The 15785-nt window shown below is 39.0% G+C and overlaps 1 protein-coding gene across 1 annotated transcript; it reads right to left on the reverse strand.

Moving 5' to 3' along the window:
• Nucleotides 1–1142: 1142 nt before the first annotated feature.
• Nucleotides 1143–13509, reverse strand: LOC135481837 (isobutyryl-CoA dehydrogenase, mitochondrial-like). Its single transcript, XM_064761562.1, has 11 exons — nucleotides 13384–13509; nucleotides 11358–11458; nucleotides 10420–10589; nucleotides 8915–9024; nucleotides 8083–8159; nucleotides 6804–6941; nucleotides 5711–5846; nucleotides 5104–5201; nucleotides 3714–3866; nucleotides 2534–2636; nucleotides 1143–2287 (listed from the first exon to the last, which is right to left on the reverse strand). Exons 1-11 carry the CDS (start codon nucleotides 13496–13498, stop codon nucleotides 2235–2237), a joined length of 1254 nt encoding a protein of 417 aa, XP_064617632.1. The 5' UTR covers nucleotides 13499–13509; the 3' UTR covers nucleotides 1143–2234.
• Nucleotides 13510–15785: the final 2276 nt, after the last annotated feature.

Here is a 15785-nt window from a genome sequence, read left to right on the forward strand (position 1 = left end):
GGACGTCTGATATGGCATTTTGGTGAGGAAATGTGCTAGGCGTACGCTGTCGCGGATTTTCCTGCTTGCGACTTACCTTGTACATGTCCACCTTATCCATTGCAAAATACACTGGACATGGAAGACAAAGAATTCCTCCACAATCCTTCGAATGCAAAATGTGTATGCCTTGTCTTCCACTCTCTGCATTTCCATACCTTATGTGGTCCCCAATGTCATTGTTTATTGGATCCATGACAATTGGCTAACTGGTATATACTAAGTAAGAGTGTCTGCCCAGTCTGACACCACGCGTGCGCCACCGAAACACATATATACAAGCGAAAGACAAACGTGTGACCAGCAACAACCCAGAACTATTCATACGCCCTTCCAGACTTCACAGTTTGTACGCTCCTGAATTAACCACGTCGCCAAAATGACAAGCCTGACTCTCGCTAATACTGTCAGGAAACTCATAATGTGTGAAGAGCGATCACTTCCCAACTTAAGTGTGACAACCAAGCTGTCAAAAGTATCCTTGAAAATGTTTATAATGATCAAGTTGCTTTATAAACGAATAACTTTCTCGTTTTGACTCGTACTGCACCAACCAGAGCCTTTTCAGTGGAGCAAGCGGCAGATGGATTTAAACACGTGGCTTGAGTGTTTTTATCTATTTGATTGTTGTTTAACAGTACACTCAAGAATTTTTCACTTATTATACGATTGCATTTATTGTGGGAAAAAATAAAAGTGGTCTTTAACGAATGTTAGATGACGCAAACGTCCACACGATCAGCTTATCGTGACCAAGGCCCCACGAACAGTGAAGGCGGAAACATACAAATTCCCTCTCCAATGCCAGGTTTGAACCCTCACCTTGTGTGCCCCGTTGATTTCAACCTAACCTTTAGCACGCCACCATGTAGTTAAATTATTTCCCTATAACCATTTAATCTTATCAGATCACACAGTGCAGGATAGGAAACACTTTGAAGACTGTTTGTAGCAATCTTAGGAAAATTTATAATTCACGCTGTTAGCAAACTAAGCATCAGTTTTGTATACTTTAGCCCCTTTCATTTATGTTTAACTACACCCATTGCATCTGTCTTCCACATCAGTTTCAAAAAAAAGACCAGAGATACGGATATAGGGATTCATTTGTAATGATATGTTTATTTCTTTTAAAGAGTCTGTACAATATCTAAATTTTATTAAAAAGACATAGAAAGGGCAATAATTCCAAGGATACTTCAAAATACATGTATTGTCTGACAAATTAGCAATGTTCACAGACTGTCATCTCCAGAAGGGGTCTCTCACCAATGTGAGTTCAGGTCCAGCTTCCTCTCCAGTCGTACATGGGATGCTCTGCTTTCCCCAGGTCTCTGTTCAGTTTCTGCTCACCACAATGCTGACTGTGGCCTTATAGATGTACATCTAAGAAAAAAATTCTTAAGGCATAAAACACCAATCAAATAAATAACCTCCAGATGAAAAAATTACAACCTGATATATGTGTAAACAGACAATAACATGTACATAAGAATTCACAAAAGGTTTTCAGACCAATCTAAATGAACAGAGGTAATACTAGATTACCTGCACATCTTCAAATGTATACCTTTTTTGATAATCATATGCCCTGTATTTTGCCACATGCACGTATTACATGTATATACACTTGAAGTATGACATTTTATAAAAGTTTTATTCAATGTCACAATTTTACTTTTCAACTTTTACTTTTTCTGTCATGGCACAATAATCCAAACCTATGAGCTATTTCGTACACAAAATATGTTTCTCACACCTCTTTTTGGATTGAGGTCATCTGTCATTTTATAACAAATAAACAAATACAGTTTTCACTCATAACTACAAGTAAATGTACATGAACAAAGTAACACTTGGATGGACGAAATCTACATAATTTTTCACAATTGTCCACAATGCATGTACACCTTATCATCGGTTTTTATCAACAAACAACTAAACTTCACATTCAACAATTCTCTAGCTTTAAGTCTCTGAACTGGTAGTCCTTGATGAGTATTAAAAGTTTGCTTCAGCTCAGATCATTTCCTACGATTATTTCACATAAATAAAATTACACGTGTGTAACTTTTTTCCAATTCCTGGCTTCAGCTGTTGTTTCTATGATTTACATTATTTAAACATCTCATTTGACCTCTGAGGTTGAATGTACCCTGAGAGTAAAGTCCACAGAACACTGAACTCATCAGAGCTCATTCCATCAGCAGATTTCTCGACACCAACAACCTCATCATCTCATTAGTACCTGTAATTAAAATAAACTTAAATAATTCTTCCTCAGCATTAAAATGCTCAATGGCTTTCACATTCACAAAAATATTCACGTTTCAACGGCATCCACAATTAACAAGGACAACAACATGCAACAACAACATCAAGAACAATACCAATGCCGTCCTCCTGTAGATCTGCTTGTTGCAGCTAAAAATGTAACAGTACCAGTGTTTAGTAATAATGTAGTTGAGAACAGCTCAGAAAATTGAGCACAAACCTTCAAGAATCTGATGTACACGTGAATCCCTCATATATTGTTGTACTGGATAGTCCTTCAGGTAGCCATAGCCTCCGTGTAGCTGTATGGCATCGTTACAGATCTGTAAATCCAAATATAGAACTCTGAGATGGCAGAACCCCGCAGGCAAGTCTGTTACCACAGAAACCATGAAAATAATGAAATTTTATTAGGAAACAAACCTTACAGTGGCAGAACTATGTTTAAAATAAAGGGGAACTCATAAAACTCCTTCCCACATGTATCAAGACTGTCCAAATCTGTGAACTCATTTGTTCTTTCCTTTATTGCCTCAAAATTACCCGTGTACATGAGCTCAAGAAACATATATAAAGTACAAATGCACTGCAATGACACAGAAGAAAAGAATGCGTTCTAATGTCATTTGGTCCATCTAAGTATCTTGTCCTCCTGTCTCTCACACCAGCCTTTTTTTTTTTGGCAAAACACGTCTTTAACAAGTGCTGCATAACAGTTGCACAAGACCCATGTGGAACAGGCCCACAGCAGCTATACATGTAGGTACAGGTACCTGTGAAACGTACACTGCGGCCCACATAGTGACATCTGTTTTGTACTAAAAATTTACACCTTTCTGTGGGATGAATAGGACAGGTTTGCTTGAGGAGGAAAGGAGAAGCCCTTTGTCAAGCAACTCTACTAAACAAATCTCCTAACGTAATGCTGCAGCCCAAACAGCCGCAACTTGCACTTCTATCAAAGAAATATATACGTACCTTTAAGTTGTACCCTTACGGGCTCTATCAAACAGGAGACTATATATCCGTGTACATTAGAACTTCAAGGTAAACAACAATAGTTTGAGCATGTTCTGAAGTTAGTTGGTCTTACCTTTGCTAATGTAAATTCAAAATGTCTACGAATCAGTAAATAAAATAACTTACTTTTTTATGTTGGCCATTGGCCATGCTGAAAGCCAAGTGTGGGTGTATGTATATATATGTATTTTCTCCCGGGCTCTGTTTCCTCACACCATAATGCTGACCACCGTTGTACAAGTGAAATATTCTTGAGTATGGCATAAAACTTCAATCAAATAAATAAATAAAAATGTATTTCAAACATTTGCTGTTTACCATATAAATCAAATATATATCAAATATATGTTTATTAAAGTACATGTACATAACAAACAGACCTTGAAGCAATTATCTGTGGCAAACAGCTTAGCCATGGAGCAGAGCGCTACACAATCAGGTGACCTGTTGTCCAAGGCTGACGCTGCCTTCCTCACCAGTAATCTGGAGGCCACAAGCAAGGTCGCCATCTCTGCCAGGCGGAACTGCAGATACTGCACATGAAAAAACAATACTGCATGTAAATAGAATACCAGACAGAACAGTAAATACTGCACGCAAAAAACAATACCAGACAGAATTGTAAATACTGTACGTAAAAAGAATACCAGATAGAACTGTAAATACTGTGTGCAAAAAGAATACCAGATAGAACTGTAAATACTGTATGTAAAAAGAATACCAGATAGAACTGCAAATACTGTGTGCAAAAAGAATACCAGATAGAACTGTAAATACTGTATGTAAAAAGAATACCAGATAGAACTGTAAATACTGTGTGTAAAAAGAATACCAGATAGAACTGTAAATACTGTGCGCAAAAAAAATACCAGATAGAACTGTAAATACTGTGTGCAAAAAGAATACCAGATAGAACAGTAAATACTGTATGTAAAAAGAATACCAGATAGAACTGTAAATACTGTACACAAAAAGAATACCAGATAGAACTGTAAATACTGTACATAAAAAGAATACCAGACAGAACCGTAAATACTGTGTGCAAAAAGAATACCAGATAGAATTGTAAATACTGTGTACAAAAAGAATACCAGATAGAACTGTAAATACTGTGCGCAAACAGAATACCAGATAGAACTGTAAATACTGTGCGCAAAAAGAATACCACATCGAACTGTAAATACTGTATGTAAAAAGAATACCAGACAGAACTGTAAATACTGTACGCAAAAAGATTATGGGGAATCACCAGTTTTGCCTGTCTCGCTTAGCCAATCATGTGAGATTATTTGCCATTATTGTTACCTGATTGGTTCTTCTGGGATCCACATGTGTTTCCACTTACATGTAAACGACCTAATGTTTGGCATACATTAAAGCTTAAGAAAACCTGACTCCAACTCAACTTTTGTGTAAGTTTTTTTTGTGTAACTCAAACACTTGTGTATGCAAAATAACGACACAAGACGTTGTGTGTATGCTAGTGAAGATGGTGGTTAGTTTTATAGGTGGAAGAAACATGAAAGGTCCCGGGGTGAATCATCTACCTTTGGTTATTTACTGACAAACATTGTAATGTGTGACATACATGTACAAACATGTTCACAATTTTGGAAAACAACTGGTCTTCAATGAATGTTGCACTGCACAAATGACCACATTAGTGTTGTTTGCCATAGAAGCAGGAACCCCAAAATTCCCTGTCCAAGGCAGGATTTGAACTCACTCCTTGTTGTTCCTGACCACAGAATTCAAGAGTAAATTACTTACCTGAAATTTGTCCAAGGTCTGCCCAAATTGTGACCTAACTTTAAGATGGTCCCGAGCCATTGTTAAACTAGCATGGGCTGCTCCTAGAGAACTGGATGCTATCAACAAAAACAGAGGGGCAAATCACTTCACATATTTGTACAAAACTCTATAGGATTGCAAAATCTACATTGCTTTAGGTTTCATGAGCCTACAGTAATTCTTCAACCTTTTCACATGTTTACATCATGTTTATTTAAGCATATTCTGAGGGTATTATTAAGTGCAGACTGCTACAAATATACTTATTGTGAAGCCCTGAAACTGACCAACCCAACCAATGTAGTTTTACAATAGTTGTCTCCCTTCATTGTGATCGGATTTCATAGAGTGTTATCTCCTATGAATCTTCGGATACACATTTAAGAAAAGAGGTGAATGATTTCATACAGTCTGGAGCTATGAAATTCCGTCTTTGCATTCTATGCTATATTTTAAGGTATAAGTAAAATTAATAACTGTAAGACACAATATCCAAAACAAATGAGTTATGGCCAAGATTAGGTTTCTTTATTTAGAATGACACAGTACAATTTTACAATGTGTATAATTCTCAAACTGCACTCACCTACACTTAGTCTCCCTCCATTCAACCCCTCCATGGCAATATTAAACCCCTGGCCTTCAGAACCAATCAGATTCTTAGCGGGAACTTCACAATCCTCAAAAATAACAGCTCTCGTAGGCTGAGAATTCCAGCCAACCTGCAACATGGCAAATATAACGAGAACTGGTTTTATAGCTGCGGTCATAATGTAGTATACTGCTAAAATGAAAAACAGTAATGAAATACAAACGGTAGGATGTGGTCTATTAGTTTCTCATTAGTTTATTCAGGGCCAATGAAGTTTCTTTGTCCAGTGAATTTTTTGTAAATTTCCGAATATATCCCAGCATCTTTTTTAATATGGTCATTTTCACCAAGAGAACCTTTGAGATGTTGAGAAAAAGTGAAAATGTTATCAACTAAAGAATGAAAATCACCAGTTTTGTATTTATTTCATTGTAATTAAATACCTTTTTCAAGAATTTTTTACTTCGTAGATGGATAGAATGGCAGTTTATTGTTTAGAAAGGCGAATGACCCCAGAGTTGAACAACCAACCTTTGATAAGTCACTGACAAACTTTCCCACGTGAGGTACAGATTTGCATACCATATTGAAGGACGACAATTTGTCTTTAACCATGTCAAAGAACAGAAGGCTGCACTTAGCCCCACAAGCATCCTCAATCACTTATTGTGACAAGCGCATATTAACACCAGTCAATTTACTCCAATGATCACAGCTAAATCTTTACGCCTTCGGGGGCCTCCGTGGGCATCCGTAGCTTAGTTGGTTAGCACGCTGGCGCAGCGTAATGACCCAGGAGCCTCTCACCAATGCAGTCGCTCAGAGTTCAAGTCCAGCTCATGCTGGTTTCCTCTCCAGCCGTAAGTGGGGAGGTCTGGTTGTGGGTTTCCTCCCACCATAATGCTGGCCGCTGTTGTATAAGTGAAATATTCTCGAGTACAGCATAAAACACCAAAGAAATAAATAAATAAATTTACGCCTTCAAACATGTGCTTTAATACTCAGAGCTTTCAGTAATGTGCTTGCAACATTACAAGAACATCTTAGTATTTTTAATAAATCTATGAAATTCTTGTATTGAGATAACCTTTTTCTCTTTTTTGCCAAAGGCTAAGCCTGGACTGCCTTTCTCTACTGCAATACAGGAGATTCCCTTGGCACCAGGCTGCCCTGTCCTACACATGACCACATACAGGTTAGACTCTCCTCCACCACTGATAAATGCCTGCAACACCAAACAATACCATATCACAAAAATACATCGTAAACACTACAATATAAAAATGAATTGAATTCCATGAATGTCCTCGTATTCTTTGGAATGAATGTACTATGATGAACACTGTAGTCCTGTTTTAGATATAACTGTGCCTTGTAAGTTCTTCACAGGTCATTCAGGTTGATCACTACAGGCACATATGCCTACATGTACTCCAATGCAGACAGTATTAAGTCTACATTTACATTTACACAAAGCACATTTCTCATAATCTGGTGTGTATGTGCATACTAAACTTTACACAGAAGTGTGTGTTATACAGAGAAGACAAAAAATGATATAACCCCAGTTATTTAGGATGAGGGTTGGAAACAGACCAAAGTGGCCAGGCATTTTTTCTGATGTGCCTGGTAACTCTATAAATCAACTTTAATCAGGAAATCAAACGCGAGCAATTAGAGCAACCAGAAACAAGCTGCGGCATCACTTGTCCCTTGTACATATGATTACAAGGCAAAATAGGCTGAAATAAGCAAAAACAGTGAGTCCTCTGGTTAAAAAAATGACTCACACATGATTGGTTAAAACTGATAACAATTTGGCACTTTTGACTGCCTCAATGTGTTTGATTTTGCTTAGTTTAACAGCAAATCTCTGATGTCCAACATCACCAAAATAAAAAAGTTACGTCTCCTGTGAGATGTTTTACCAATACATACAGTACATACATTTAATCTAGAGTTGTCTTTTCCTTTTAAAGCAAGTTTTACCTGATATATGAAACACAAGAAGTGAACTGTGGTGCAAGAACAAAGTTTAAACATCGATCAGTCATGTCAACACACAGGCACAGCTGTACCTGTACGTGTATGTTACATGTATGTGCATAAAAACCTACATATGCCATGCAAAGGCTGTTGAACAATAAAAGAATGACAAAACCTTTTAGTTTTAACCTCCACATGAATAAACAAACATGTTCAAGATTTTAATACATGCAGCAATCTTTGTGCATGAAATTTAAAAAAAAAATGCTCATATGCACAGACAAAAGGAAACTTTTCATACAACAAAGTTGATCACAAGAGACTACATGTATAAGTATTTCTTAAATTGTGCATTTTTGTGCCATTTATAGAGAGATTACCTTTGATCCATTGAGTATATAATGATCTCCCTTCCTGACAGCTGAGGTACTTAAGGATGCTGCATCACTGCCTGAACCTGCCATGGGTTAAAGGGTGCATGAATCACTTGGTTTTTTGTTTAATTCCTAATATGGACATTCCTAACATATATTGTACATAAGTGCAAAAAAGCTTCTCTGCTTTCTTCTTAGGGTGTAAAAATCGCTTTAAACTACAGTTGTTTTTTTTTTTTACAGAAAATATAAGGAGTCTGAATGTCTGGAGCCTTGCTGGTAGTAACTTCATCAATGGCGTCATTTACAACAATTTCTGACCAATGACAAAAAATATGCATAAAACACAGGGGATATTTTATTTATTTATTAGATTGGTGTTGACTAAATACTCCAAAATATTCCACTTATATGAAGGCAGCCAGCATTATGTTGCGAAGATATCGGACAGAGACAAAGGGGAGCTACAGGTTGCTATATGGCCTTCCCCCATGCCACCAGAGGAGGGCATATAAAGACTGATAAAGATATGCCTCAACATGAAATTGCTCTGGCTTTATTCATTTCCCTTAAAATAATACAAAGTAACTCTTCTTGTATCCTTTCAATATGCTATTAATACAAACTCTAGTAACTTGGAACATTGCTAAATGTTACATTTCTTCATATACCAAAACTGCATAGAAGAAAGGACAATTAAAATTGCATTAAAATGACTTCGGCAATGAAATGTTCATTCATAAATGATAGTTCTCAAAAATCCATTTCTTGATCTGGCATGACACATTTCTTGAGTGTCAAATGACAAGAGATGAGGAGTGACTGACATAATTCTTACCTGGCTCTGTTAGACAATAAGATGCAAAGTACTCCATTGAAGCCAACTTGGGTATCCATTCTTGTTTTTGTTCTTCGTTGCCATACTGATTTATCATCCAAGCACACATACTATCAAAAGAATTCAACACAGATTTTGGTTTTAACCAAGTTTAGTTCTTAAAAGTACAGGATACTGCACTGATTATTAGACTTGCAGATTTAGACCCACAACAAGAAATGAAAATTAAATTGACTCATAGTACGACTGATTGCGTTTAACGTTGTACTAAAAATGTGACACTGACAAGATGGCAGGTCATTTTCATAGGTGGATGAAACTAGCCAGCCCTGGGTATATCACCAGCCTTGCGTAAGTAACTGGTGAACTTTTTCTGCTGATTTTAACCTAAAAAGGGAGCTTTCTGTGGATGGCAAGTATATGTTCGTGTAATTTCAAGTTCAACCACCTAAATGGTCCTAAAGAGTGTTCACCACATTACGACATTGGAATTGAACCCACATCCAGCTGAATATCGTCAACCACTTTATACTGTCACCAATACCCCATAGGCAACGAAAAAGGAAGGAATGAGGCGAGTGGGTTAATCTACAAAGATCCAGTCCAAGTCCGGGTTTGAACCCACACCTGTGTCCAAGCGTTTGAAAGGCCTTTAACCACTAGGCCACGACCTGCTTCCCTGTGTGATTGAAAGACAAGTATCTTATGCTGCCTCAGCCCACTGCCAATGTCAGGCTCAAGTATTCTACATGCCTTGTTTGTCCTAAATCAGACAAAACACATTGAACAACAGTCATGTAGGGTACAGATTATTCTCGAATAGTGCAGACAATGTCAAATGTGTCTGCTGAGTAGATTATCTCCCTTTGTTGGGCTTGTGAATACAATGGTCGCACCGCTGAAACAATTCACCTATACACAGATCTTCTGCACTGAATTAATCTGTGTTTGCAGGATAAATTCATTACATGGTTACTTATTTATAGGACACGAAAATATATGGTGTCAATAATCCTCATACTGGGCTTTACTGACACCATATATTTGCATATCCTATCAATAACCATGTAACTAATAGTATAATGAGCAATGGTATGCTTGATCATACTTCTATAATGGGGGCCTCTGTGGCCTAGTGGTTCATGTGCTAGCGCAGCGTAATGACCCAGGAGCCTCTCACTAATATGGTCACCCTGGTTCAAGTCCAGCTCATGCTGGCTTCCTCTCCTGTCATAGGTGGGAATGTCTTCCAGTAACCTGTGGACGATTATGGGTTACCCCGGAGCTCTGCCCGGTTTCCTCTCACCATAATACTGGCCGCCGTCGTATAAACGAAATATTCTTGGGTGCAGAGTAAAACACCAATAAAATAAATATGTAAATACTTGTCTACACTGATATAAGACTGATCTTACTTGTGAATGGTGATATAAGACTGTTCTCATTTGTGAATGATGATATAAGACTGATCTTACTTGTGAATGGTGATACAAGACTGTTCTTACTTGTGAATGGTGATATAAGCCGTTGTGCTGGTACAGCCTTGGGCCAGAGCCTCAAATATAATGGAGGAGTCCAGCCTAGTGAGTCCTGACCCACCATACTTCTCATCACAGACCACAGCACCAAAGCCCAGCGCTGCTGCCTTCCTCATCGCCTCCACTGGAAACTCTTCCTGTCAGCACAAACACCCGTGTGGTGAGCAATTCTAACTAGATGAGGAGTTGCATGTTGCTTGTTGGGGTTAACTATACCTACCCAATCAAAACCCACACTACTCAAAGATAATATTTTAGCATTTTAGTTTTTCAGTTTTTTTTTCCCCATTTACATTTTCCATTTGAAGCTTGCTGCAGTTAGGAATAATCCTGGGTTCTGACAAGTTTCCTCCCACCATACTGCTGGCCACTGCTGAAACATTCTTAAGTAAGGTGTATAAAAACACCAATCATATAAATAAATCAATCCAGTCAGGAAATTATTCAACAAAAACATATCAGCATTAAAAAACTTGAAAATTAATTTGTAGGCTAAATGAGGTATTAATTCTTTTGTAAATAATTTTTATACAAGTTTTCTCATGTAATACCAATAAAATCCATTCTTCAGAATAAACAAAAAAAAAAAAAAAATAGACGAAAACCTGAAGACCAAAATCAATTCAGCAGATTACCAAAAACAACTGTTTTAGTTTGACTTTGCCACTGTGGATATCAAGCAACACTTAAGCCCTAGCTTAAGCAACTTAGCCTGACTAATCACCAAATCAACATTAGCCTTCTAAAAGCATCAATGTCTCTAATGCCATAAATAAAATTAAATATTAACTTCAAACAAGAGCTAAAGTCAGAGAATTCTTTGTGTATGGTTCATACATGTATGTGCCATCAAAATTATTGTTACTAAGTCAACAAGTCACTGTAGAACTGATATACATATACACCTCTTGATCCCATTTTGCCATATTTGGGAAGAATTCATTCTGGGCAAATGTGTAAGCCAGTTCTTGTATCTGTCTCTGGTCATCGGTCAAGCCAGATGAAGCTGAAATCAGACAAATTCAAACTGGAATAAATTTCGCAACTGAAGATGCATTAAATTACTCTTAACAAACTGTAGAAACTAGAAAATGGTCTGATGTTCCACCATTCCATCGCATGTTTATTTACATTGGGTTAAATGTCACATTATTTCGGTTTTATAATATGCCTCCTCACCTGGGAGCACACCAATGATGCTATGCCTGCAGCCAAGACAATGTTAAACATGTCCCCGGCAAAACACCCAGTCACAACACAATGACATACGGTCCAACCAGTTTTTATAAGCTGAGAAGATTGCAAAGTTTATTCATCTGATTGGTGTTTAACACTTCACTCCAGAATGTTTCACTCATACTGCAGCAGTCAGGTTTATGGGTAAAGGAAACCAGAATGCTTAGAGAAAAAAAAATTATTATCTAATTATTGCCCTTCTCAAGGTGTCCAAAAAATCTTCTTACTTATGCAAAATTTAAAAGCCTGTATACTTGCACATGACCTGACATGGAATTGAATGCAGTTTCTCTCGCTTATGAGGTAAATGTAAACCACTCAGTGAAATAACAGGAAGTTTCTTACACCTATATGGGCAAAGAGATGAAGGAACTGGGTAACAAGAATTTATTCTGAATACATGCTATTGTACAGAAAAGAGCTCAGACATTAAGTTTGGAAAAATTTTGTTCAGCCAAGGCTGGCCTCAAACCCATGTTAGAGCGAGCTCCCTTTAAAAACCTGGTACTGTTACCTGCCCTTGTCAAAGAAATAAGTGATCAATGTCATGCTTGTGTTAAGTCAACAGACATGAAGATAAGGAAAAAAAGTGTCTGCAAACATCAGACTGAGTTTTAAATGGAGCTTGCTATCATGTTGTACTGGAGCCATAGTGACTGAATAGTCCAGGTGGCTACTTCAACTCCTTTATACTGAGATGGAAGGTACCTTAGCCACAGGGGCAACCAATGGTAAACCATACACAGATTCACACCATGTCTGATAAGTCTTTCTCAACAATTGCTGCGGTCGAAAACTGGTGTCAACTTTGGCAGGTATATTTCATTCAATAAGGAAATACGAGACCCAAATTCACCTCCCAGTCATCACTAAAGCAGCAGCCATTTTGCCTTCCCCACAGTTATGGGTGTTGAAAAACTTATCCTTCCTACGTGGGGTGTTAAAGCAGAAAAGACATGAATAATGGACGCCTTGTTTACAAATGGTTTGCCATTTCAAGGATACAGGGCTGGTGTTCCATTATCAAATGGAATGTAACTGAAATGTTGTGTGTGCAGGGGAGCTAAGCGGTAAGAGTCAAAGTAAGAGTCATGTTTTGGACTGCTGCCATTGTTTACAAAGGATTTATCAGACATGGTGTGAATCGGTACACGGTTTACCATTGGTTGCTCCTCAGGCTATGATAACTGCCAGCCCGGTATAAAGAGAGGAGTTGACGTAGTCACCTGGGGCTGTTGGCTGAACAGAATCTGGTGAAACGTATCTTCAGAGCAATTTCGGATCCCCTGTCTATAATGTCAGGAAATGTTAACAATCCACTGTTTCAAATCAGAATTAGGGAACATAAAAAGTCACATTTCCCAGTACCACCAATAGAAATAAACAATAAGATAACACACTACCCATGCGTCTCAAGCAGTGCTTTGGCAGCAGTGGTGACTCGACAAGTGTTTTTTCTAATAAAATATCATGTTGACAAAACAGTATCGGATATAAAAATGTTTTGGGTGAGGGTGGGAAAGAGGTCCACTCTCCATGAACCTTCTGAGTGTTTAGCACCGTTGCTGTTAGTGGTTTGAAAGTGTGTCTCGGAATCTGGGCATCACATAAAGGCAGACAGCTGATTTGGTTGCCTTGCCCAGGTGGTGATTTTCCAAATGCAAAGAAATAATGGGGCATACGAATGATACATACGATTGATGCAGCTTGCTGCAGAAAAGCATCTCCTCACAGACCACGTAACAGGTTGCTTCAGTGACTTGTACCGAACATGATGGGCTGCCCGAACAGCGAGGTTGAAAACAGACATCTTAATGTCAAACGAACGTTTCTTACCTCCAAACATTAGAGACTTCCTCTTCGGACTCCTCGAACGTGTAAGCCTACCTTTTTGTTCAGCTCTCGGTAGGCCTACTACACAGCCTTATAGGCCTACCCCGTCCCAGGTGAAACAATGTTGCAAATCTGAGCTGATGGCATATCCTTGGGATTTGGTTTATCATATTTTCTTATGAGTTAATCAACTCATCGACAAAGGAAGAAGCAATCGGTCAGTTAGCCCTGGATGATAACGCGATGCCGCTAGTAGGGTAGGGCGGGGCAAGAAGCCCAGGCGAGGCAAAAAGCCCACCCCACATTTGGAAGTAATGACGTCATCCTCCAGCCCGCGAACTGCTCAGGTCAAGTGAGGTCGTCAAGGCTGAAAGTCTCATGGAGCGGCAGGTTTGAAGGCGGCGTAGTTTTCCTTCGTCACGGTGAGTGTGAAAATTGACACATTTTTTGTAAAAACATAGCATGATATATTACGAGATACAGACTGAAGGAAAAGTCCAATTAACAAGACACTTGGTGTGCAATAAACCCTTGTAATTATGCTTCGTACGCAGCTGCTCCACAGCAAGAAATATCTGACTGGCCTTGCGCAATTGAAAAAAATGTTGAACCACGTCGCTGGGGCAAAACGCCCATGCGTGTCTGGGGCTAAAACGCCCACTGTGTGCGTTTTACCCCAGTGCATGTGCGTTTTGCCCCATCAACAGTATTCCCAGTTTAATAAGTTTTTAACGTTAGCGCAAATAATATGTGTAGTAAATACCAGTAGTTTGTAATGTATAACCACTACCTAGGGATATACATCTATGTACATATTTACAAATTTCTAAGGTTGGATGACATTTGTGATAAAACGGGGCAGCTAGTTTGCGAGGATTGGTAAAAAAGCCTAAACTGTTTTGAATTTGATGAAATGGTATCAAAGGCATCTTTTCCGTCTAATAAAATCTATCTATGGTATACGTGTATATATATAACATATATTTTGGGATGTGTGATACGGCTTATAATGGGAAAATATTTTCTCACGCTTGTTTCAGATTTCACTATGGTGAGGAAATACAAACGTAAATCCACTAGGGGACAATACGGGAACCAACAACTTACTTTGGCTTTGAAGCAGTGAAAGGGGGTATGCCACTCCTGCGAGCGTCGAAGGAATTTGATATTCCCCGTAGGACCATAAGACGCCACAGGGATCGACTGGTGGCCAATCCGGGTGTTTCACGTCTTGGTAGACATCGTGTTATCCTCACAGAAAATCTCGAGAAAGAATTAAATGACCACATTCAGTATATGGAAAAGTCTCTCTACGGACTGACCACACAAGACGTTAGAAGACTCGCCTACGAGCTGGCTGAGGCAGTTGGATTGCAACACCCATTCAGTCATGATCGCAAAATGGCTGGGAAGGACTGGCTTTCAGGATTTCTCACTCGCCATCAAAATTTGAGCATTAGAGAACCTCAAGGAACTAATCTCTCCAGGGCGGTTGGGTTCAACAGTTTTTCGGTGTGTACAAGGAGTTGCTTCAATCTGAGGAATTTACACCTGCCCGTGTTTGGAATATGGATGAGACTGGGATAACAAGCGTACATAAGCCAGGGAAAATTCTTGCCACCAAGGGCGTGAAACAGGTGAGCCGGATGACAAGTGGAGAGCGTGGCAAGACGGTGACTGTGATTTGTGGAATGAATGCTGCAGGCATGTATGTACCCCCTATGCTTATTTTCCCCCGAAAGAGGATGGTCGATGCGTTGATGGCCGGCACACCTCCGCAAGCAGTCGGTTATGCAAGCCCAAATGGGTGGACTGACGCAGAACTTTTTCTCAGGTGGTTGGAGCATTTTGTGAACTTTACAAATGCTTCAAAAGATGTTAAGCAAATAATTATTCTTGATGGTCACCACAGTCACAAAACACTGGCGGCAGTTACCTACGCACGGGAGCATGGCTTGCATCTTCTAACTCTGCCACCCCACAGTACACACAAGATGCAGCCGTTAGACAGGACGTACTTCAAATCCCTCAAGAGTGGGTATAATGCAGCATGTGACTCGTGGATGGTTGCCAACCCTGGGAAGCGAATTTCATTCTTCGAAATGGCTGCTATATTTGGCAAGGCTTACCTGAAGTCGGCAACACCTGAAAAGGCTGTTGGGGGGTTCGCATGTTGCGGAATATGGCCTTTTGATGAGAACATATTTCCAGATAGTGAGTTCGCCGCAGCTGCAGTGACAGATGAATCTGAACCCCAGAGAGAG

This window comes from Liolophura sinensis, chromosome 1, assembly GCF_032854445.1.
Source record: "Liolophura sinensis isolate JHLJ2023 chromosome 1, CUHK_Ljap_v2, whole genome shotgun sequence".
Taxonomy (NCBI): domain Eukaryota; kingdom Metazoa; phylum Mollusca; class Polyplacophora; order Chitonida; family Chitonidae; genus Liolophura; species Liolophura sinensis.

Bases quoted from the DNA above. Each gene is read 5' to 3' on its own strand.
- LOC135481837 (XM_064761562.1), bottom strand. From the start codon at position 13,498: ATGTCTGTTTTCAACCTCGCTGTTCGGGCAGCCCATCATGTTCGGTAC. The intron at 6,942-8,082 runs GTAATCTCTCTA...TTGGTGTTGCAG, and splicing joins ATATACTCAATGGATCAAAG to GCATTTATCAGTGGTGGAGG. The intron at 3,867-5,103 runs GTAAGTAATTTA...TTTCATGTGCAG, and splicing joins AGACCTTGGACAAATTTCAG to TATCTGCAGTTCCGCCTGGC.